The 22,354-nt window shown below is 38.8% G+C and overlaps 4 protein-coding genes across 5 annotated transcripts; 2 read left to right on the top strand and 2 right to left on the bottom strand.

The window, feature by feature from the left end:
• Positions 1–2,828, bottom strand: LOC149653785 (armadillo repeat-containing X-linked protein 1-like). The gene is made up of 5 exons (XM_089846691.1): positions 2,680–2,828; positions 1,848–2,467; positions 1,654–1,788; positions 1,315–1,563; positions 1–352 (listed from the first exon to the last, which is right to left on the bottom strand). Exons 1-5 carry the CDS (start codon positions 2,813–2,815, stop codon positions 62–64), a joined length of 1,431 nt encoding a protein of 476 aa, XP_089702817.1. The 5' UTR covers positions 2,816–2,828; the 3' UTR covers positions 1–61.
• A 337-nt stretch (positions 2,829–3,165) lies between these two features.
• LOC149653784 (hepatocyte growth factor receptor-like) lies at positions 3,166–16,952 on the top strand. The gene is made up of 16 exons (XM_089846690.1): positions 3,166–3,309; positions 5,217–6,411; positions 7,159–7,329; positions 7,406–7,860; positions 8,517–8,649; positions 8,724–8,860; positions 8,952–9,173; positions 10,290–10,683; positions 11,512–11,676; positions 11,763–11,985; positions 12,099–12,317; positions 12,881–12,964; positions 13,033–13,217; positions 14,165–14,437; positions 14,503–14,639; positions 15,718–16,952. The coding sequence occupies exons 2-16, from the start codon at positions 5,263–5,265 to the stop codon at positions 15,923–15,925; spliced, it is 4,155 nt and encodes a 1,384-aa protein (XP_089702816.1). The 5' UTR covers positions 3,166–3,309; positions 5,217–5,262; the 3' UTR covers positions 15,926–16,952.
• Positions 16,953–17,250: 298 nt separating this feature from the next.
• On the bottom strand, positions 17,251–20,277 carry ScsbetaG (Succinyl-coenzyme A synthetase beta subunit, GDP-forming). Its single transcript, XM_089846687.1, has 7 exons — positions 20,097–20,277; positions 19,856–20,003; positions 19,595–19,785; positions 19,187–19,526; positions 18,231–18,535; positions 17,789–17,909; positions 17,251–17,725 (listed from the first exon to the last, which is right to left on the bottom strand). Exons 1-7 carry the CDS (start codon positions 20,154–20,156, stop codon positions 17,616–17,618), a joined length of 1,275 nt encoding a protein of 424 aa, XP_089702813.1. The 5' UTR covers positions 20,157–20,277; the 3' UTR covers positions 17,251–17,615.
• Positions 20,278–20,351: 74 nt separating this feature from the next.
• On the top strand, positions 20,352–21,702 carry Polr3K (RNA polymerase III subunit K). Of its 2 annotated transcripts, none has more exons than XM_089846688.1 (3): positions 20,352–20,466; positions 21,018–21,093; positions 21,290–21,702. In XM_089846688.1, exon 3 carries the CDS (start codon positions 21,296–21,298, stop codon positions 21,620–21,622), a length of 327 nt encoding a protein of 108 aa, XP_089702814.1. In that variant the 5' UTR covers positions 20,352–20,466; positions 21,018–21,093; positions 21,290–21,295; the 3' UTR covers positions 21,623–21,702. The 2 variants fall into 2 exon arrangements, with proteins under 2 accessions (XP_089702814.1, XP_089702815.1); XM_089846689.1 differs by having other exon boundaries at positions 20,414–20,549.
• The last annotated feature ends 652 nt before the right edge of the window (positions 21,703–22,354 follow it).

The following is a 22,354-nucleotide window of genomic DNA, read 5'->3' as shown; positions in this document are numbered from 1 at the left end:
TTCAACAAAAAATAATAAATTTTTAATTACAACGTATTTAAATATATATATTTTTAATTAATTATTTGAGATTCATTGCAGCTTGAATTCTCTTAACTTGAATAACAATATCCTCGTCGCTGCTTTGAACTAAATTTGCCATTTTTTTGCGCAGCAATTCTTTGCCGGAATGTCCAAATAATATAGCATACAGCGTTTCTGGATAAGGAGCTTTCTGATCACCCGGTAAATCTCTGGCTTTAAAATTTTGACGCGCAGCTGTGATCACAACATTAGCTACGAACGTTATTAGCCTTAGAGTGACGTCATGGTCGCCTTTAAGACTTAGGTACTTGTATAATTGAGAAGAAGCCTGAAAGATAGATATTTCGGAAGGGTATAGTAGTTTTACTACTGTAGTGTAGGGGCGGAAGAAAGGCGTGTCTCGGTAGGATGTGGGCGGAAGAAAGGCGTGTCTCGGTAGGATGTGGGCGGAGGAAAGGCGTGTCTCGGTAGGATGTGGGCGAAGGAAAGGCGTGTCTCGGTAGGATGTGGGCGGATTAAAGGCGTGTCTCGGTAGGATGTGGGCGGAGGAAAGGCGTGTCTCGGTAGGATGTGGGCGGAGGAAAGGCGTGTGTCGGTAGGATGTGGGCGGAGGAAAGGCGGGTTTTTAGTAGGATGTGGGCGGAGGAAAGGCGGGTCTCGGTAGGATGTAGGCGGAGGAAAGGCGGGTCTCGGTAGGATGTAGGCGGGTCTCTGTAGGATGTGGGCGGAGGAAAGGCGGGTCTCGGTAGGATGTAGGCGGGTCTCTGTAGGATGTGGGCGGAAGAAAGGCGGGTCTCGGTAGGATGTGGGCGGAGGAAAGGCGGGTCTCGGTAGGATGTGGGCGGAGGAAAGGCGGGTCTCTGTAGGATGTGGGCGGAAGAAAGGCGTGTCTCTGTAGGATGTGGGCGGAAGAAAGGCGTGTCTCGGTAGGATGTGGGCGGAGGAAAGGCGTGTCTCGGTAGGATGTGGGCGGAGGAAAGGCGGGTCTCTGTAGGATGTGGGCGGAGGAAAGGCGGGTCTCGGTAGGATGTGGGCGGAGGAAAGGCGGGTCTCGGTAGGATGTAGGCGGAGGAAAGGCGGGTCTCGGTAGGATGTAGGCGGAGGAAAGGCGGGTCTCGGTAGGATGTGGGCGGGGAAAGGCGGGTTTTTAGTAGGATGTGGGCGGGGGGAGGCGGGTTCTTGGGATGTGGGCGGGGGGAAGGCGGGTCTCGGTAGGATGTGGGCGGAGGAAAGGCGGGTCTCTGTAGGATGTGGGCCTATTTTCTATTAGAAAACAGAAAATTTCTTTACTTTTGAGGCTAAAAGGTATGGTAACATGGAACTATTGCAGGATAAGTTAACGAGTAGTTTTAAAGACTGTAGTCTAGTGGTACTAGTCCCTGTTTCGATTAATTGAAGAAACCCAGTAATTCCTCCTTTCATGGGCATGTGATTAGCATTGAATAAAGCCAAATTAGCCAATGCAGTAAGTGACGAAACTCTCAATAATTCACTGCACTGTTTTGATGTTGCCCTTTCAGTTAATCTACAAATGCAACACTGAAAAAATAAGTGTTAAAATTCAATCAACACCTTGTTTTTTGGTTTTCTTTTATTAATAAAATCGGTGGTAAGGTAAACGCCACGCACTTGCAATAATCCTTGATTTCTTTCATTTGCTGATAAATTAGCTATTGCTTGGGTTGCTGCAACTTGTATGGCTAATGTTGGGGAGTCTAGAAAATCTCTTAGAACTGGTAAACATCCAGCGTCACATAATAAATCCTTTAATTTTAATCATGACGTTACTATTTTAACTCCTTAATTAGTCATTAAGAGCATACTTGATTGACTGAAAACGCTGCACAATTAGATATTGTTGTTAATGTTCTTACAACAATATCATCATTTCTGCTTGCAAGTAACGCTACTAAGTTTCTGGCTTCGATTGGGGTCATAGTTCGAGCCTTTTTATATAAACTAGCTAAACTTTTTTTCAAGGATTCATCTGGTTCTCTGGGTTGGGGGAAATCAATGCTAATACTGTTTAAACTAGTCGTGCTCGAGACTCGGGAACTAACTGTGTCAGGTGGTGACTTTAGAAGACTTTTTCTTCGAATATTTGGGGAATTTGGGGGTGTCGTAAAGCAATTAATATTTTCAGCTGATTTGCTAAGTCCATTATCGGTTGAGCTATCGATAGGGCTCAATATACGTGGGGAACTCCACGGAGAGTTTTGTAAGCTTTTACAGGACAGTTGGGATGTCGGTGTGTAACTGGGGCTGGGTGTATCGCTAAATAAACGAGCTCTGATATTTAATTCCCTAACTCTTTCCTTAACTGACTTGCAAGGGGTGACAACTAAGTCTTCCGCAACTTTGTTGATGTTTGCACCACATGGCAATGTTAAATCTGTTTGACATGCCTGGTTTGATTTATCGCCGTAAAGATTCTCATCTTCCGCTGAAATAATAAAATATATGTTTGTTTGTAAACAAACTTGTAGGCTAGTTGTAGGTCAAATTTTTACCCCCCCCCCTCCCGTCCGCTATTGACCGTTCCGTTCGAACCCCTTTAAAGGCGGCTTCCTTGGCCTACGCTACGTGCACGCCAATTTAGGCCTAGGCTTAGCGATAAAAATGTCATGCAGGATTAATTTTGGCATTAATTCTTACGTTGATTAGGGAAAACTCTTCTACAGAACGCATTTTTTAATGTGGTATAGCCTACGTAAGCGAATCCAGCAAAAATAGCGGTGCAATAAGCGACTTTTCGTAGTTCGTTTGGGCCGGTTTCGCCCTCGGCGGCCATTTTATGGCCTATTTACATCATTTGCATAGTAGGAAGCGGAAGTAGGAAGTTAGGTTCGCGCGCGCGCATTCTGATTGGTTGGCGGGAGTTTCAAACAATTTTGAAATCGCGTTGAAGACCGGATGTAAGGAAACCTGTTTATACCTTTTTAAACATCCCTCATTAGTCAGGTGCGTCGAGGAAGTCCAAGAAAATGTCATCAATAGCTAATTAAGAAAAGGTTAGCTATATTTCTTAAACCGGTACTTTACCGGCGGCGCCCGAAAGCGCTCGATTTCATCATTTCTAGGAACAATCGGAGTGATTCACTTTTTAGACACGTGACCTAGGTGATCCCCTCCGGCAATTCGGTACCGCCTATTTTCTAGTATACTAGTACAAGTCGTCACAGCGTGAGACATTCCGGACGTCATGGGTAGTCCGGAACACGGTTTCTGATATTTTAACTTGGTGTTTTGAAAAGTAATAGGCGTTAATTTCGACTGATCATACTGGTAAATACTGTTTAATTACTTATTATTAATTATTTAGTCGGTTAAAGCTTGATATATTACGAGACCCAAGACTCAAATCGAGATTTTATTGTCGGTATTAGGTTAGGCTTAACCGTTTAATTGATATGTAAGGCATGTGCATGTAATTAAAGTACGCTAATCGGCGCTCCTTGATAGCTAATTACGTAAGTGATCCATTAGATATTGAGGTTGAGGTTAATATATTACACATCTACGCGTCTGCGTAGTTTTAATCTTGATTGACAATAAGTTAATTAGGTTTTAAACTAATTTAAATTGGAAGTTTTGTAGATTATGAGGGCTTTATATACATATATAGCGTATAGTTTTTAATATAGTTAGATAATTTTTTGGGTCAACATCCTACGTGAAAGCTGATTATGTGTATATGTGTGAAGTACTTGAAAATTTGTTCTTGACGGAAGCCAGATCTGTCTTTTTGTTCCTTGTTTTAAAAGAACAACAATAATCTAGATGTTTTTGTTACTGTTGTTCAAAAAAAATTAGTTTATAACGATACCCTCATATCTCGCGTTGTATAAATTATTCCTAGACGAAAGGGGTAAACTTTTGACTTGTATCATAAGTTTATAAGATATGTTACATTATAAGTATGACACTTCGTAATGCTAGAGATTTACTGAGAGATAACTAGTTCAAGAACGACGCGAGAATTGACAACAGTCGGGTAATTTTGTAGTCCATATTACCAAGAACGAATTCATGCTCAGCATGAATCTGTTATTGATATTACTATAGTCTGCATTACTAAAGCAAGTAGTCTACTAAGCCTTGTGAAACCGTATCTTTAACGTAACGTCACGAATCCAACTACGAACAGAACGTCATCTGATAACGTTTCTTTAACGATGCTTTCGGACTTGGGTAATGGGCGCCCTCTTTCGGATGATTTACGAACTTAAAACTGTAACTATACGGTTTCGCAAGGCCAAAGAGAGTATAGGGGAGGAGTGGAAAGAGGGGCAAATCTTGGTGCTCTTTTCTACCGCGCATCTTCAATGCGCAGTACCGAGGCATTTCCGTTTGAGGCATTAAATGGTATCGTAGGTGGCGCGACTGAGCCGGAAACTCCCTCGTACCACTAATATAATTTAGGGGCATCATTGTAATTTAGCCTTGTGGAGCGAGGGAGCTTCCACTCCTCCCCTATACTCTCTTTGGCAAGGCTAAGTGGACTACTTGCTTAAGCCTTTGACAGCGCCTCACCAGGCGTCGCTTTACTTTCGTGGGTTCAAGCTCTCAGTATTCAGTAACCATTGACACACACAAACTTATGGGGAACATATCTTATGAACTTATGCTTGTAACGCGAGTACAGTTTTAAACGTACCAAGCCACCATAATGTTTTTATCCATCCTTAAATTATAAAAGAACTTAGATGTATGCCTATACGGCTACTTTAGATTGCCCTACCTAATTTCTTCCTCTTTTCGACTTCCTTACCAAAAAATAGAAGATTAGTAAGTAACAAACTTCCTCAGGAAATGGTTGGTTGTACTTCCGTTACTGTAATTTTTTTGTGAAAGATTAGTTATAGCAAAGTAAAGAAACGGTGGCGGGGTTTGGCCAGTGGTTAAAGGGGCTCACCGGCGCTGTTGGGGAGGGGGGAGACCGCCCTTAGTTCAGGGGGAAAACACCCAGCTCTTTGGCCATAAGGAATGGCGCCACCGTCGCGGTGGGCGGGTAAGCAATATGCTAACCAACAGTTTGTCTTTGACCCCCCCTTCACCCCAACAGCTCCGGCCAGTAATCACACAATATTGTAAACTGCTCTTGGTGTATTATGAGGGTGGTGCTAATGTTATCTGTGTGTTCGAGAAAATTGGTCTAAATAAGTTTCCTTCGCTATATTCATTCGTTTCAGAATTAAAACATGAACTTTGCCATAAACTTATAAACTCTTTTCTGTGATGTTGTTTTATAAGACCAAAATGTTTCAACCGCGAAACGTGTTTAGTTTGATACATATCTTCGCGCTGTTCGGGTTCGCAATCTGTGATTACGTTTCTAACATTCAATATTACACGGTCAACGATACCGAGGTGTTAACTAAAATAATATATTTCAACGAACAATTATACGTAGGCGGACGAAATGTCTTATTAAACTTAGACCCCGATTTAATTTTATACGAAAAAACTCAAATTGGGCCTGTAAATGATTCCCAAGAATGTGTGGCTGAACCGGAGCCTTGTAATTACGAACGCGTACCAACTGCGAATGACGTTAAGGTCTTGTTACCATACGCTAAACATATCTTAGTTTGTGGTAGCGTTAATCAGGGGATATGCGAGATTCGAAGGGGAGATAACATCAGTAGTAGTAGTTTACGAGTTGGTCATCCTGGGAATGTGACTAACTTTGTCGGTGGTCGGTCAACGGTTGTGGCGTTTTTTAACGGTAACAAACTGTACACCGCCAGTTCTTACGATGGGCGGCCGCTGAATTTAAGCGGTTACTTCGCTAGTGCTCGCATTATAACTCAGAACACGACGGTACAGTCTATTGCGTCATACGCCCTCGCTTACGCCTATTCCGATGACGTTACGGTCACTGGTGTTGATTACCAAGATGATTTAATCAAACAACAGTATAAATCTTATTACATATACGGATTCAGTCACGAAAACTACAATTACTTCGTCTCTTACGAACCCATAAGCTTAAAAAGAACCGATTTCGAAACTAGAATCATTAGAGTTTGTAACGACGATGATTCCTTCACTTCGTACTCGGAGATTGGTTTGAAATGTTACTCAAGGACAACTGGCAGCAATTACAATATGGCAACAGCCGCCTTTTTTACAAACGTATCGGGTTCCCAGAGAAATAAGAAAAGAGAAACGGAAGAAGGCGATTGGTCACTGTTCATTACGTTTGCCAGAGGAAATGATCAAACGATACCTCAAGATGAAAATGGCACCGTTATGTGCAGATACTCCATCACGAAAGTAATCAAAGCTTTCGAGGATGAAACCAAGAATTGCTTCAGAGGGGATCAGAATTCTTTTAAGATTGCGAAGATACACGGGATGGAAGCGAAATGCCAGATAAAAAATGTAAATCACGTTTAAGCTCAGACGAGACGGCTTTTCAGGAATGCATACGGCTAATTGGAATCATTGTGTACTGCCCAGTTTCACTCTACGTATCTAGGCAACTTTTTTTTGTGGGAGGAGCTAACTAGACTAATCATTATATATGACGAATTTTACCCAAGCAAACAATGCAACCTATTTCGCTGCGTGTTGAACCTTGCACTATCGCATGACCACGCTCTGCTACCAACTGTAACATTTGAAATTGCAGTTAGAAATACGCTATCAGAATTATTAATAGGCGTGACCACGTGTAGTAACCTCTCAAGCCCGGCCCACAAAACCCGCTTAGAGATTAACATTGGATATCTATCTCACTGCGCGTTGAATATAGAGCGGGAAATTTAGCATAGAGTTCTTCAGCGGCCCGCACGGAGGGAGGGTGAAAACCGGCTCCGTTTATTGGCAGGCCCAACTGTGACGTTTCCCCCCCCCCTTCAACTGATATAGCTCTATTGCGCTCTCGCATGGCCACGCTCTGCTACCAACTGTAATAAAACCACAGTTAGAAAGACGCCATTACTCATTAGGCGTGACGTGTAGTAAGTTCTCAAGCCTGGTATACCCACAAAACCCGAATTCATAGAAATAACATGGGATATGCATATATGGGTGTACACAATGATTCCGATTAGATTTACATATCCCTGGACTTGTCTTGTAGACAGGAAATTTCCATCTTAATATTAATCAACATGAACGTTTTAGGATATTGATTATTGTAATATTGGAGCTGTTAACGCTAACATCGAAGGCAGTGCCGATATAACTGGTAGTTTTGAAGCGTCTTATAAAGGAATTGTCACTTCATTGTTTGTTACTGAACAAAACGCGATACCAGTAGCGTTTTTTGGAACCAAGACAGGCCACGTTGTTAAAGTACATACCACATGTCCTTCTAAGATAGAAAAAAAACTAGCATGCATGCTTAAGTTAAAATCGCGTTTAATTGCAGCTAAACATCAAACCAAACGTTGGCTTAGTTTTATACGATATCCCAGTATCTACAAACGGTATATTGCCAAGTAACGCTGTAGACGAAACTCTACAGGACCTATATTTACTTAGCGGCAATCAAATTGTCAAATTTCCAATTGGGAGTTGTTCTTTGTATAAAACTTGCACTGAATGTCTGGCAAATTATCCCGATACGGAACCATTGAAATGTGGTTGGTGCGATGGACGTTGCGCCCACCAAAATGAATGCGATTCCAGAATAGAGACAACGTCTTGCCCCCCTTATATTCATAGTATTTCACCCTTAACTGGTCCCGTTATGGGTAATACCACTATAAGTATCAAAGGAGAGAATTTTGGACATAGTTCAGATGGAAAAAATGAACAAAATAGACAATTGAAAGTTACGCTCGGTGGGTCAGTTTGCGCGGTTGTTAGTTGGGAAGATCATTTGTAAGTACTTTTAAAGGGACTGCAAAGAAGGCATCGGCGGGTGGGTAAAAATTATTTGAAATACGTCACACACACATCACGTGGTGCCAAGATACAAAGACTCCTCATGGAGTGGAACAGGCTGGGAAATAGCACACTTCCTCTGGTCCAAAACCAGTTTATTAATTGCTTGGACTAGTTTTTTAATTGAAGAAGTGGGGCTTACTGGTCCTCGGGACCAGTTTATTAATTGCTTGGACTAGTTTTTTAATTGAAGAAGTGGGGCTTACTGGTCCTCGGGACCAGTTTATTAATTGCAAATCTATTGGAGAGCAAAGGCTGGGACCAGTCCGGAGACCAGTTAAATATTTCAGGTACTAGGGGGTCACTGGTCCAAAGGACTAGTTTAAAAAATACCCTTATTTCCCAGCCTGGAGTGGAACTGGACATCTAGTCCTTGTTTTTCGCGAGTTTGCAGCGCCAATTCCATGAAGTGGTGGTTTTCGAAATAAAACGAACTAAGCTTCTTTGAACCACGCCTCTCAGCTTGGTCACGTGCCTCTGACGTATTTCAAATAATTTTTACCCACCCGCCGATGCCTTCTTTACAGTCCCTTTAAGGCTTAGTTAGAACTAAGCCTATTTTTGACGCTGATGTAACATTGTTTTGAGTCCAGGATTCAATGTAAAACCGATACTCAAACAGCAACTGATAGTTTCCCTATTACGGTTGATGTTAATGTTGTCGGTGGTGACAATGGTATTGATAAAATTGGAACTGCAACGTCGACGCAGACATTTTCCTTTGTGGTTTGTCTTTTACTTAAATCGTAGTTAACACGTGACTGTATCACGTGATAACATTGTTTTTGGGGGATTTATAGAAACCAGTGTTCTATGGAATTTACCCTAACTTTGGTCCGATAGCGGGAGGAACTAACGTAACTGCTTTTGGGGAAAATTTAGATATTGGTTCGAATCGAATGTTGAAATTAGCTAATGCTGAATGCGTTATAATTAGGTGAGATGGACAGGACCTTAATTAATTAATTAATTAATTATAGGGGTTTTAATTAAGAAGGAGCGTAATTAAATATGTTTAACCTGTACAGTACAACCTCGAATGAGGTTCAATGTACGTCCAAGAATATTTCCTATCAAGGAAAGGAGGTTATAAAAGGATCACTGGATTTTACAATAGACGGACATCATTTGAAGTCGGAGTATTCCGTTTATAATCAGAGGTTTCCTCAGAAGCCACACGTTCATTCTTACTTCGATTATATTATAAATCCACAAATAACTAATATAAGACCTCGGACAACCATTCAAAGGTAAAGTATGGCGAGGATATTCGCCGTAAAAAGTCAAAAATCATTTCATAGTACAAAAAAGAATAATTTATTGCAAAATCTATGGAGTTTTTTTTTTCTTGTTAATTAACAAATCAGGCAAAAACAATCCAGATTTAAGAAAGAAAAATTCCATCAAAGATATTTCAATTCCATGAAAACGTTTTAAAATTCCAAAATGCAGCTTAAATGATTCCAAAAACGCAGCTTAATTGATTCCAAATTGCAGCTTAAATGATTCCAAAAATCCAGTTTGAAAAATATCCAATAATCCAGCTTGAAAAATTTCCGATACGCAGCTTGAAACCTTCCGATAATGCAGCTTAAAATGTTCCGATAATGCAGCTTAAAACGTTCCGATAATGCAGCTTAAAATCTTCCGATAATGCAGCTTAAAACGTTCCGATAATGCAGCTTAAAACCTTCCGATAATGCAGCTTAAAACCTTCCGATAATGCAGCTTAAAATCTTCCGATAATGCAGCTTAAAATCTTCCGATAATGCAGCTTAAAATCTTCCGATAATGCAGCTTAAAATCTTCCGATAATGCAGCTTAAAATCTTCCGATAATGCAGCTTAAAATCTTCCGATAATGAAGCTTAAAATCTTCCGATAATGAAGCTTAAAATCTTCCGATAATGAAGCTTAAAATCTTCCGATAATGAAGCTTAAAATCTTCCGATAATGAAGCTTAAAATCTTCCGATAATGAAGCTTAAAATCTTCCGATAATGAAGCTTAAAATCTTCCGATAATGAAGCTTAAAATCTTCCGATAATGAAGCTTAAAATCTTCCGATAATGCAGCTTAAAATCTTCCGATAATGCAGCTTAAAACCTTCCGATAATGCAGCTTAAAACCTTCCGATAATGCAGCTTAAAACCTTCCGCTAATGCAGCTTAAAATCTTCCGATAATTCAGCTTAAGATGTTCCAAAAATACATCTTAAGCAATTCGACCAACAGCTTAAAAAAAAAAGTAATTTCGTCTGAAAATAAGTATACAATATGCTTTGAATGAAACAGTCATATTTCCGTGACCTTTGAACTACCGAAGACTTATCCCAACTGGTTTTACGTATCTCCTCTTAAATATATAGCGGTGGCACAAACCTGAGAGTAATTGGCAACAACCTGCACACTATCGTTAACCCCAGACTGGTAGTGCGTATCGTTGATACCAGAGCGGCTGTCCCGGTGGCCCACGAAATTATCAAAGAATGTGTACACCAAAATATTCGACATCAAAAGGGCACAGTTATGACGTGCCAAACACCGCCATTAGAAGGAATACCCACCAAAACGTTACCAACCGCCAAAGTTCCCACGGAAGCCATTATTTCCTTTATAATGGACGGAGTCGAGGATTTGAGGAATTTCACGCAAACGCACAGGAATCTTTCGAGTCTTCTCTATTATCCTGATCCGAAATACGCCACTTTTAAGGATAAGATCTGGAAAGTGCCAATTGATAAGCCCCTCATATTAATTAAGGTAATTATATTCATTATTTTTAATTTTTGGGGGAACCGATACTGATTTATCCGATATTTAAACTCCGCGAGATAACCGATAGTTGAACCCATTGAAACCGATTATCGAACCCACAATGAAATCGCCGATTATCGAACACACATTGAAACCGCGATTATCGAACACACATTGAAACCGCGATTATCGAACCCACGATGAAAGCGCGATTATCGAACCCACGATGAAACCGCTATTATCGAACCCATAATGAAACCGTGATTATCGAACCCAAAATGAAACCTCCGGTTATCGAACCCAAAATGAAACCTCCGATTATCGAACCCAAAATGAAACCTCCGATTATCGAACCCAAAATGAAACCTCCGATTATCGAACCCAAAATGAAACCTCCGATTATCGAACCCAAAATGAAACCTCCGATTATCGAACCCAAAATGAAACCTCCGATTATCGAACCCAAAATGAAACCTCCGATTATCGAACCCACAATGAAACCGGCGATTATCGAGAACCCACAATGAAACCGCCGATCGATTATCGAACCCACAATGAAACCGCTATTATCGAGAACCCACAATGAAACCGCGATTATTTAATTGTTGTAATTGTTTCACCTAATGAAACTGATGGGTCACCGATGTCCCATCAGTTGTGCCTATCACTATTGAAAACAAAATTAGTAATTTATGTTTAATTATATATCTCATGCTTAATTAAGTGGATTTAAAAAACGGTAAACATTTTGGAAATGTTTTGTTGTTGATTACAATTATTTAATTTTCGTTTAATTATGGGGGTTAAATTATATTTAAATTAAATTAAATTCAGGGTGAAAATCTTAACTTGGCTCATACAAAGGACGACATCAATATAACTTTAAAGGGCTCAATTAAATGCGATGTCGAGTATTTAAGTTTCTCTTCACTCGTCTGCCGCATACCCAAGGCTAACGTTCCCACTAATTTGCATAATCAATCTCTGCAATTAGTAGAAGTAAATTAATTTATTTATTTATTTATACCTCTGGGTTTTAATTATCTACCTATTTTTAATGATAATTTTAATGTTTTTACGCTTAGGTTAAAGCCGGTAGTTTGAACTTTACATTAGGTTACGTTAGATTTGTCGAACCTTTACCGTCTCTTGGTACAGGCGAGATTGTTGGAATCGTTATCGCTTGCTTAATTATTCTAATTTTAATATTGGGCGTCATTTATAAGTTCGGTTATTTACGGAAATACAAAAGACCCAATAATTTCGCAGTTAGTTATGTACAAGATCCAGAAGCTCGAAGATCTAACGGTAAGTTTTAATTTTTGGAATGTTTAGTCCATTAACTGCAACTGTTTTCCATTTGTTTGTTTTTTTTGAATCGGTTTGTTTTTGTTTTTGTTTTTGCGATTTTGTTTTCCTAGAATATACCGATGCGCATCGCAATCTTACGAATGGAACGCCAAGTAGCGAAAGTCAAACGTCAGTCGCAAATGGCGCCATGGGAGGTGCTTGCGCCGCTGGTGCAAGTAATTCTAGTTTAGGTGATAAAAGGATACCCGAAGAAACTGTTAGGTTGTTGGAAGCCGATGGGATTTTGTATCCAAGGAATTATTTAACTGTACGAGAAATTATAGGACAAGGTAATTAAAATTTATTACTCTTTCCTCGGTAATTAAGTAATAGCGCGTCGATAAATTAAATTTTAACGTGAAATAACAATTTTTAACGTTAAAATAACAATTTTTAACGTTAAAATAACAATTTTTGACGTAAAATAACATTTTTTAACGTAAAATAACATTTTTTAACGTAAAATAACATTTTTTAACGTGAAATAACGATTTTTACGCAGAAATAACAATTTTTTACGCAGAAATAACAATTTTTTACGCAGAAATAACAATTTTTTACGCAGAAATAACAATTTTTTACGCAGAAATAACAATTTTTTACGCAGAAATAACAATTTTTTACGCAGAAATAACAATTTTTTACGCAGAAATAACAATTTTTTAAGCAGAAATAACCATTTTTTAAGCAGAAATAACCATTTTTTAAGCAGAAATAACCATTTTTTAAGCAGAAATAACCATTTTTTGACCTAGAAATAACGATTTTTACGCAGAAATAACAAATTTTTACGCAGAAATAACAATTTTTTACGCAGAAATAACCATTTTTAACGCAAAATAACAATTTTTAGGTCATTTTGGTCGAGTTTATCGCGGCGATTTAACACTACCTGATAAAGAAAGTCGCGATGTTGCCGTTAAAACATTAAATAATTGTAAGAGAAACTAATATAATTAAGCCACTTAAAATCTTAATTTTAAAACTTAATTAAAATTAACTCAGCGAGATACAGAGACGCGGAAGATTGCGAACAATTTTTACAAGAAGGTTTAATGATGAAAGATTTTCATCATCATCACGTTTTAACCTTAATCGGAGTCGCGATTGACGATGACGGATTCCCTATGGTGATTATCCCTTACATGGCTAATGGAGATTTGCTATCGTTCGTTAGAAACGAAAATAATGTAAGTTAATTAATTTAAGTTTAATTAGGAATAGGAATCATTGCGCGTCCACCCCCCCATATCTCCCTTGTTATTTTCTATGCCGGTAATTTTGACGTCTATCTGTGATTTCATTGGTTAATTGGTAGCAGAGCGTGGTCGATCATGCATGCGAGCGCGAAATGTAAAATTCGAATGTAGGACATAATCCCCCCTGGACATAATCTCCCGGACATAATCCCCCCATTTGAGAAGAAAAGGACATAATCCCCTCAGGTAGGAGACAAAATCCCCCGGACAATTTCCCCCCGAATGGATGCCAAAGACAAAATACCCCCAGCCCGGGACAAATTCCCCCAAACTGTGTTCTTCGGAAGAAAATAAATGTAAAAAGTAATATTTTGGAAAAGGCGTACCATTGTTACAATATTTCCAAAATATTACGAACCGAACCTAACATAACATAACATAACCTAACCGGGGATTATGACCGGGGAATTTTGTCTAGAGCGTAGGGAGATTTTCACTAGAGAGTAGGGGGATTTTGTCTTGATAGTGGGGGGATTTTGTACTCTTAACTTAGATGGGGGGGGGAAAATGACCGGGGGGATTTTGTCTTGATAGTGGGGGGATTTTGTACTCTTAACTTAGATGGGGGGGGGAAATGACCGGGGGGATTTTGTCTTGATAGTGGGGGGATTTTGTACTCTTAACTTGGATGGGGGGAAAATGACCGGGGGATTTTGTCTTGATAGTGGGGGGATTTTGTACGTTTTTAAAAATGGGGGGATTATGACCGGAGTCTTTTGTCTTGGGGGTATTTAGTCCGTATACCGTAAAATTCGTCATACATGATGATTAGTCGCTATAGCTCTTTTCCCAAATTCTACGCGATGATTCCTGCGGTTTAATTACTCATCATTTAGGGTTAATTAATTAATAAGTTTAATTTTTAACGTAACATGCAGTATCCGACCGTAAAAGATTTGTTAACGTACGGAATCCATATAGCGGAGGGGATGAAGTATCTTTCTGATCTTAAATTCCTCCATCGCGATTTGGCCGCCAGGAATTGTATGTTGGATGAGGATATGGTTGTTAAAGTTGCCGATTTTGGGTTATCGAGGGATATCTACGAACGCGATTATTACAGCAGCGATAATAAAAAGTCCAAATTACCCGTTAAGTGGATGGCCCCCGAAAGTTTGGAGAAAGGCTCTTATAGTACAAAATCTGATGTGGTAAGTTAATTGTTGGTGGTAATTAGTGTTTTTGTTGGCTTTTTAATGGGTTTAATTTGTTTTAGTGGGCCTTTGGAGTCGTTTTATGGGAACTGTTAACGAGGGGAGTGACTCCTTATCCTGAAGTTGATAATTGGGAAATTTTGCAGTATGTTAAGTCTGGTCGACGTATGCCTCAACCGTCGTACTGTCCAGATTTGTTGTAAGTATATTTTTTTTTTGTTTATTTAAGGTTTGATTCGTATTAGGCGCGTTTAAGATTGGTTTAGGCGCGTCTGAAGTTGGATACGGTCGTTAAGATTGGTTTTTGCGCGTCTGAAGTCGGGTATAGTCGTTTGAGAAGGGTTTAGGCGCGTTTAAAGTTGGATACAGTCGTTTGAGATTGGTTTTTGCGCGTCTGAAGTCGGGTATAGTCGTTTGAGAAGGGTTTAGGCGCGTTTAAAGTTGGATACAGTCGTTTGAGATTGGTTTAGGCGCGTTTAAAGTTGGATACAGTCGTTTGAGATTGGTTTAGGCGCGTTTAAAGTTGGATACAGTCGTTAGAGATCGGTTTAGGCGTTTCTAAAGTCGGGTACAGCCGTTATAGATCGGTTTAGGCGCTTCTAAAGTCGGGTACGGTCGTGTAAGATCGGTTTAATCGCGTCTAAAGTCGGGTACGGTCGTGTAAGATCGGTTTAATCGCGTCTAAAGTTGGATACAGCCGTTTGAGATTGGTTTAGGCGCGTCCGAAGTCGGATACAGTCGTTTCAGTTTGGTTTAGGCGCGTATCAATTTGGAGACAGTCGTTATAGATCGGTTTAGGCGCGTCTAAAGTCGGGTACGGTCGTAAAAGATCGGGTTACTTTCGTTTAAAGTCGAATTCAGTCGTTATAGATCGGTTTAGGCGCGTCTGAAGTCGGATATAGTCGTTTGAGATCGGTTTAGGCGCGTCTGAAGTCGGATATAGTCGTTTGAGATCGGTTTAGGCGCGTCTGAAGTCGGATATAGTCGTTTGAGATCGGTTTAGGCGCGTCTGAAGTCGGATATAGTCGTTTGAGATCGGTTTAGGCGCGTCTGAAGTCGGATAAAGTCTAGAAAAAGCCTAGATTATTATTATTATTATAGATCGGTTTAGGCGCGTCTAAATCTGGGTACAGTCGTTAGAAATCGATTTAATCGCGTCAAGAGTCAGATAAGACCGTTTTTAGGCGCGTTTTGACCATTACCATCGTCATAATGAGATCATAAACCGCAGTTCTGATCATAGTTTCTCCCAATATTTTTACCCCTTAAAACAAAAGATACAATCTTATGCTCCGTTGCTGGTCCGAAGACCCTAAACATCGGCCTTCATTCGGCGATTTAGCCGAAGAAATCAAAGTCATAATCAAAAAAATGGAGGCTAAGAGTAAACATCAGCGAGTCGGGACCAAAGTATCGTACGTCAATTATCCAGTTGACGATCCCAATGCCAGGTATGCCAATTCTAGCGCGGAGGAATTAAGTTGAGAACCAAAAAAAAAAAAAAACCCCCAAACAAAATTAATTAATTAATTAAGTCTAATTAATAGACTTTAAGAAACTAATTTTTAATTATACAAAGCTCTCTCTCGGAGTTAGGCCTAAGTGGCAAGGATTCTAGTGACCCTTAACCCTTAGAAAGTTAGAGAGTGTCCGACCCCGCCATATACATTGGTTATTGTTGTTGTAATCTCAGGGTTTGTGGTTTAATTTTTTTTACCCTTTTTTTAATTAACGATAATTATTAATTAAGATAGTAGATTATCTTTTAATTAATTTAATTTTTTAAGCTCTAATTAACACTTAATGCATTTTAACTGCGCTAAGCCTAACTTTATATTTACAAATTTATTGACTTAGATCTCGATCTTTTTTAGTTAAAGATAATCAAAATTTAATTTAACGCCATATTACTTAATTAATATTTAACTTAATTTTAATGAAATGCATTTTCTAGGCCTACTTTTAAAAAAGTATTAATTAATTTTTTATCTTTCTTTGGAATTTAATCGTGTTACAATTAATTTAAATTTTTTAATAGCTTCGCCAAATTTTAATGAATTTTAAATTAATCAAAAATTAGATCATGTTTAATTATTAATTTATATTAGTAATTAGATTGCAGGCTGTGAAGGGACCATTTTAAGAAGGTTTTCCTTAGTGTTTTACAATCCCTTTAATTCAATCGTGAGTGAAGGAAATTTTTCGGAATAGGCCTAATTTGGCCTATTTTTCTCTGTATATATACGCGTGTATAAATATATCTAGATTAGTTTTAATTAAGATATATACCCAAATGAGTTCTAGCAAAGTCAGTTTGATTAATTAATTAATTAATGAGACTGATTTAAATTAAATTAATCAATGACAAATATCAATTTACAACATTCCATTTCATGTGTCACATTTTTATTTTATTCAGTATTTAATTTAATGTCAAGGGAAAAAAAAAGTATAATAGAGCTTAATTTATGTTTTATATTTGTTAAGAAATAAAGTTAAGTAACATTATTAAGTAATTTAGACTTTTTTGGCGGAAAAACGGCGTTGTCTAATGTTTTTACCTAAGCCTAATGCAACAAAAATGACAGTTGCGCATTTCGTTAGGCTTAGCAGGTAAGTTTCGCAAGTCATAAGCCTATTTTTTTAGCAGTTACAGCCAGGTATGAAGTATTAGTTAAGCCTAACAGGAAAATATGTCAGATTCGTTAGGCTTAGCGGGAAAAATTTGCCGAGTCATCCTTACTCGTTTTTTGCTGAGTCATCCTAACTTTTTTTTTTTTTGAATTTTTAGGCCTAAAATTAAATTACCATTTTTACGTAATTTATACTTTTATTTCAATAACATGTTTACAAGTAAGTTGTAAGTACAAAAACACAATTTGTCGGAACTCTTTATTTATTATATAAAACCACGTCACTTCGGTTCGGTAAAAACTATGGTAACAAAAAATATAGCTCTTTATTTCTTTACTGAATCTCAAGTTGTTGTTTTTTTTTTACCCCTTTTTCCCTAATTTTAATTTGTACTTTATTAATTTTAATTAATTAATTAATTAATTAACCTTCAAGAATTTATATAGCGCTAATTTTATGGCACCTAAAACTTTCTCTTCAAATCAAATCAAGGAAAATCAGACTTAAAAGAAAACCCCATTAATTTTTTTTTTTTTTTGGATTATCGTAAACTGTCAACCGCTTTTCTGGCAGCTTCGTCTAAATTATTAGCGGTTAAAATTGGTAAGCCACTATTGGCCAGGATATCTTTAGCTTCCCCAACATTTGTGCCTTTAAAATAAATTAATCATTAATGTCTAATTAACATTAATGATTAAAACAAATTTAATTCACCTTCGAGACGAACCACCAATGGAACTGCTAAATTAGTATTACGACAAGCGCTAGTAATTCCTTTGGCGATTGTAGCGCAGTTAACAATTCCACCAAAAATATTGACTAAAACCGCTTTAACCTAAATTATTTTAAATTAAATCCAATTTAATCTCAATTAGCCTTATTTATTCCTGATCAGCGCCACCTAGCCATAGCGGCGACTTTGAGAACTACTGTAATCAGCAAGCCAATCAGAATCAGATGTCGCTAAAATCTGGTGACGTCACTCTCTCACGGCACTCTCGGGGTTTTACCAAAATGACGTCACCAGATTTTAGCGACGCGACATCTGATTGGCTTGCCGATTACAGTAGTTCTCAAAGTCGCCGCTATGGGTAGGTGGCGCTGATCAGGAATAAGGCTAATTAAATAATTAAGATTTGAGTCGAATTTTTTTTACTTTGGAGTCAGAGGTCAATATCTTAAAGGCTTGAGTGACTTGGTCCTCTTTAACAGCGCCCCCTACGTCTAAGAAGTTTGCCGGTAATCCACCGTATAATTGAATGATATCCATGGTGGCCATGGCTAAACCGGCACCATTAACCAAACAAGCGATATTTCCATCCATTTGAATGTAATTAAGGTGATATTTTGAAGCTTCCAACTCCCTGGGGTCAGTTTCTGACCCATCATCTAAGGCGAATATTTCTTTTTGACGAAATTCGGCGTTATCGTCAAAATTAATCTTGGCATCAAAACAGATAACTGCGTTTTTTAAGTTTTATTATTAGTTTTGTCTGATGTCCAACTACATCGGTTTTAGATTATAAACCATCAAAATGGCGGACTATATGACGTCAAAATGATGCAGACGACGGATAACCGTCATTTTGGGTTGTACACCAACAAAATGGCGGACTATATGACGTCAAAATGATGCAGACGACGGATAACCACCATTTTGGGTTGTACACCAACAAAATGGCGGACTATAAGAAATCAAAATGAAGCAGACGACGGATAACCGCTATTTTGGGTTATACACCATCAAAATGGCGGACTATATGACATCAAAATGAAGCAGACGACTGATAACCGTCATTTTGGGTTGTACACCATCAAAATGGCGGACTTTATGACGTTAAAATGAAGCAGACGACGGATAACCGTCATTTTGGGTTGTACACCATCAAAATGGCGGACTCTAAGAAGTCAAAATGAAGCAGACGACGGATAAACGCTATTTTGGGTTGTACACCATCAAAATGGCGGACTCTAAGAAGTCAAAATGCTGCAGACGACGGATAACCGCTATTTTGGGGTTATACACCAACAAAATGGCGGACTCTAAGAAGAAGTCTAAATGAAGCAGACGACGGATAACCGCCATTTTGGGGTTAATAAGTACATGCAAACCTCTGCCTTCTTTAGTTTCACCAAATGGATTAATTTCAATTTGAGTGGCATCAACTTTTAGGAACATTTGATAAAGCTTTTGTATTTGCTCGGCCGCTTCGGTTACTTTTGCGCCTTTAAACTGTAAAGATTTCGCCAATTTTCTGGCAGTTTCCTCGGTAACTCCTTCATTAATATCAATTGGTTCTTTGTATATCAATTCGGGTGATTTTTCAGCCACTTCTTCGATATCTACGCCACCTGCCGGGCTAGCCACTATAACCGGACCTCCACTCTCTCTATCCATTAAAATGGCAAGATACGTTTCTCTAGCTATATCTAACGCTTCCGCAATCATAACCTGCGTTTTTTTTTAATTATTTTAATTAAGTTTGGCGGCTTTGGTTTATGGTTTAAAACCAAACCAACCTTTTTAACCTCAACTCCATCTTTAGGAGTTTGTTTCGTGACTAATTTGTAACCCAACATTTGTTTAACGATTGGACCGACTTCGTTAGGGTCTTTTGTTAATTTTACCCCTCCTTTTAGGCCACTAGAGAAAGTACCTTTACCCCTACCCCCCGCTAATATTTGAGCCTTGATAACAAATTCATTTACGTCTGAAAGATAATTAACTTTGTTCAAATTTAAATCGGGTTTAATTCGTAAGTGGTTTAGGAATATGATTACCGAGCTTTTTAGCGATTTCTACGGCTTCCTCAATAGTGGAAGCCACTTTGAATCTTTGAACAATAATGCCATTTTCGGACATTAATTGTTTACTCTGATACTCTTGGAGGTTTAAAAAACGTACAGGAACTTGAATTATCGGTAGTAGCTTAAATTTAATTATAATTAGATTAGATAAAGGGGTAGAGGTAGTAAGGATGAGGAAAAGTGTAGTGAAACAAATTATGCCTAAGTTCCTAACCTGTTTACGAACAATTCTACCACTGGCGACACGCAAACTGCACCTATAAAGTCCTGCCATGTTTAACTTTAATTAATTATAATATTTTAATATTAAATTAAACTCAATTTTAACTAAAATTTACGATAAACGCGAACACGTTTATTGCTTCCTTATCTTTTTAAGAAAGATAGGTTGTTCAGCGCACTTTTCGATAAATAACCGATAGCTGATTAGCAAGTTTAGTTTTGTGCTGCTGAACTGGCTGTACGCACTGATGGCGATTGGGTGAACGGTGAAGCAGACGACACTAATGCCCAGCCCGGGCGGCCGGGCCAAATAGTTAGAGAGATTACAGTGTTGGCTGCGTAGCCTAATTTTTGATTAAAATGTAAGTAAAATGTAATTTAATAATAGAAACACAATTTAATAGTTAAATATCATAAGTGGGTGTCCATAGCGTGATAATTGAAGGTAAATTTTGCGAACGGTTGCCTTTTTTTAGACCCCACGTTTGGTTGTTCAATTGCTAAGCCTTGGCTCCTAGCATGGGATGGGAAAGGGGCGGGCAGGGCCGGAAATAAGGAAAAATTCTTATAAGACGTGTGTCCAGTGATGCCCCCTTTGCCTAGAAAAATGATAGGACATTGTCCACTTTGCAAAAATATTGTCGCATCTTCATAGTCAAACCATCAAAACTACGGAAAATTTATTGGTCAAAATGTCCAGTGACCCCCTTAGTTTTTAGAAAAATTATGGGACATTTTAAAATGTCCAGTGTCCTGTGCTTATTTCCGGCCCTGGGCAAGGGTCCCGGGTAAATTTGAACTTTAGTTTTGCCCAGCTCCGTGGGGAATGGGGTTGGGGGTCTGCAAAAGCGATTCGATTTCGGATTATTGCAAAACTTGAGCAAGATCTTTACTGTTCTTTGTTTCATTTCAGTTCATTAAAACACCAGAGTTAAACCATCAACAAATTATTGAACTATAAGGGAACTACATTTCTACATAACTCAACGGTAAGCCTAATTTTTATATTTTAGCGCTATTACACACTGCAAACCCCCTTCCCTTCCCCCCAAACCCCCCCCCCAGTAGACGTAGCCCTTTGTTTGCTTGATACTTCAAACCCTCCCCCCCCCCCCCGGTTTTGGTAAAAATGAGACTTGAACGGCGCCATCCATAACTAAAACTATGGTACTGTAAACGGTACAGAGAAAAATGATGCTCTTTTGCCCTACGTGTTCTAACATTTTGGAGATCGAAGAAGGCAATAAGTGCTACCGTTTCGCTTGCGCCAGTTGTCCATACATTTGCAACGTCTCTGGCAAAATAAGCAGTCGAACTTACCCCAAACTTAAGGAAGTTGACGATGTTCTTGGGGGGGCCGCTGCCTGGGAAAATGTGGATTCTACGGAAGAAACATGCCCAAAATGTTCGCACAATAGAGCATACTTTATGCAGATTCAAACAAGGTCCGCTGATGAACCCATGACCACTTTTTACAAATGTTGTTCACCAACTTGCGGACATAGATGGAAAGAGTAATCTCTCTCATCTGATTGTAAATTTGTCTCCAATATTGATTGTTATCCCCTTGTAATAATAAAACTAAACATTGCGCTATGCTATTCCTATTTTAAAATACGAAAATTCATTTCAAAAAGGCTTAAGTTGTCGATCGATCATTAGAGCTATCTCAGATGCGTTTGTGTGACGTCATAGAACCAAAGCGGTACCAATCATGGCCGCCATTAACTGCCAAATCTAAGCAGACGATTTACGTAGACACTGACGTCATAACTGAGATAGCTCTATTCTAACCCTCCCCCGGGGGTGAAAATTGCAAACCCCGTGATGCCATGCGGCCCAAAAGGTTTTGGTCACATTGGATTGGAAATTTCGAATCGTTAATTTGTTTGAGAGGTAACTCAGGTAAGTGGTCCAAGCAGGGAGCGGACTGAGTACATACATTTTGTTTTACGTGTTACCAGAAGTATATAATACTTCTCTTCGAGAGAAGTGTACCATAACGCGGGGTAAGTGTAACGTCATTCTTCCCAACATCGGAACATTTAGAGCAAGGTTACTAAACCGAATCACATACACGATAAATAGTTCCCTCATCATTACTCGATTATCGTTTAAATATTTGGCAAGACGCGCTTGTGGATTTTTGTCCCACGTCAAGACGACGATTGTGGGATGATTGCTGGGGATTTAGTGCCAAACAACTATAGAATTCACCTTACGGTGCGATGTCCATTTGTAATTTGATGA

This window comes from Phalangium opilio, unplaced genomic scaffold, assembly GCF_054372755.1.
Source record: "Phalangium opilio isolate 3A_F unplaced genomic scaffold, DU_Popi_V2 ptg000081l_1, whole genome shotgun sequence".
NCBI lineage: Eukaryota > Metazoa > Arthropoda > Arachnida > Opiliones > Phalangiidae > Phalangium > Phalangium opilio.
Note: the sequence above shows the minus strand (reverse complement) of the source record. Positions and strands in the feature narration are given on the sequence as shown.

Bases quoted from the DNA above. Each gene is read 5' to 3' on its own strand.
- LOC149653785 (XM_089846691.1), bottom strand. From the start codon at position 2,815: ATGGCCGCCGAGGGCGAAACCGGCCCAAACGAACTACGAAAAGTCGCT. The intron at 2,468-2,679 runs GTAAGAATTAAT...TTATTATTTCAG, and splicing joins AAGAGTTTTCCCTAATCAAC to CGGAAGATGAGAATCTTTAC. The intron at 1,789-1,847 runs GTATGCTCTTAA...TTAAAATTAAAG, and splicing joins CAGCGTTTTCAGTCAATCAA to GATTTATTATGTGACGCTGG.
- Polr3K (XM_089846688.1), top strand. From the start codon at position 21,296: ATGATGCTCTTTTGCCCTACGTGTTCTAACATTTTGGAGATCGAAGAA.
- ScsbetaG (XM_089846687.1), bottom strand. From the start codon at position 20,156: ATGGCAGGACTTTATAGGTGCAGTTTGCGTGTCGCCAGTGGTAGAATT. The intron at 20,004-20,096 runs GTTAGGAACTTA...ATTAAATTTAAG, and splicing joins GTAGAATTGTTCGTAAACAG to CTACTACCGATAATTCAAGT. The intron at 17,726-17,788 runs GTGAATTAAATT...TTTATTTTAAAG, and splicing joins ATTGGTGGTTCGTCTCGAAG to GCACAAATGTTGGGGAAGCT.
- LOC149653784 (XM_089846690.1), top strand. From the start codon at position 5,263: ATGTTGTTTTATAAGACCAAAATGTTTCAACCGCGAAACGTGTTTAGT. The intron at 8,861-8,951 runs GTGAGATGGACA...TAACCTGTACAG, and splicing joins GCTGAATGCGTTATAATTAG to TACAACCTCGAATGAGGTTC. The intron at 13,218-14,164 runs GTAAGTTAATTA...CGTAACATGCAG, and splicing joins TCGTTAGAAACGAAAATAAT to TATCCGACCGTAAAAGATTT.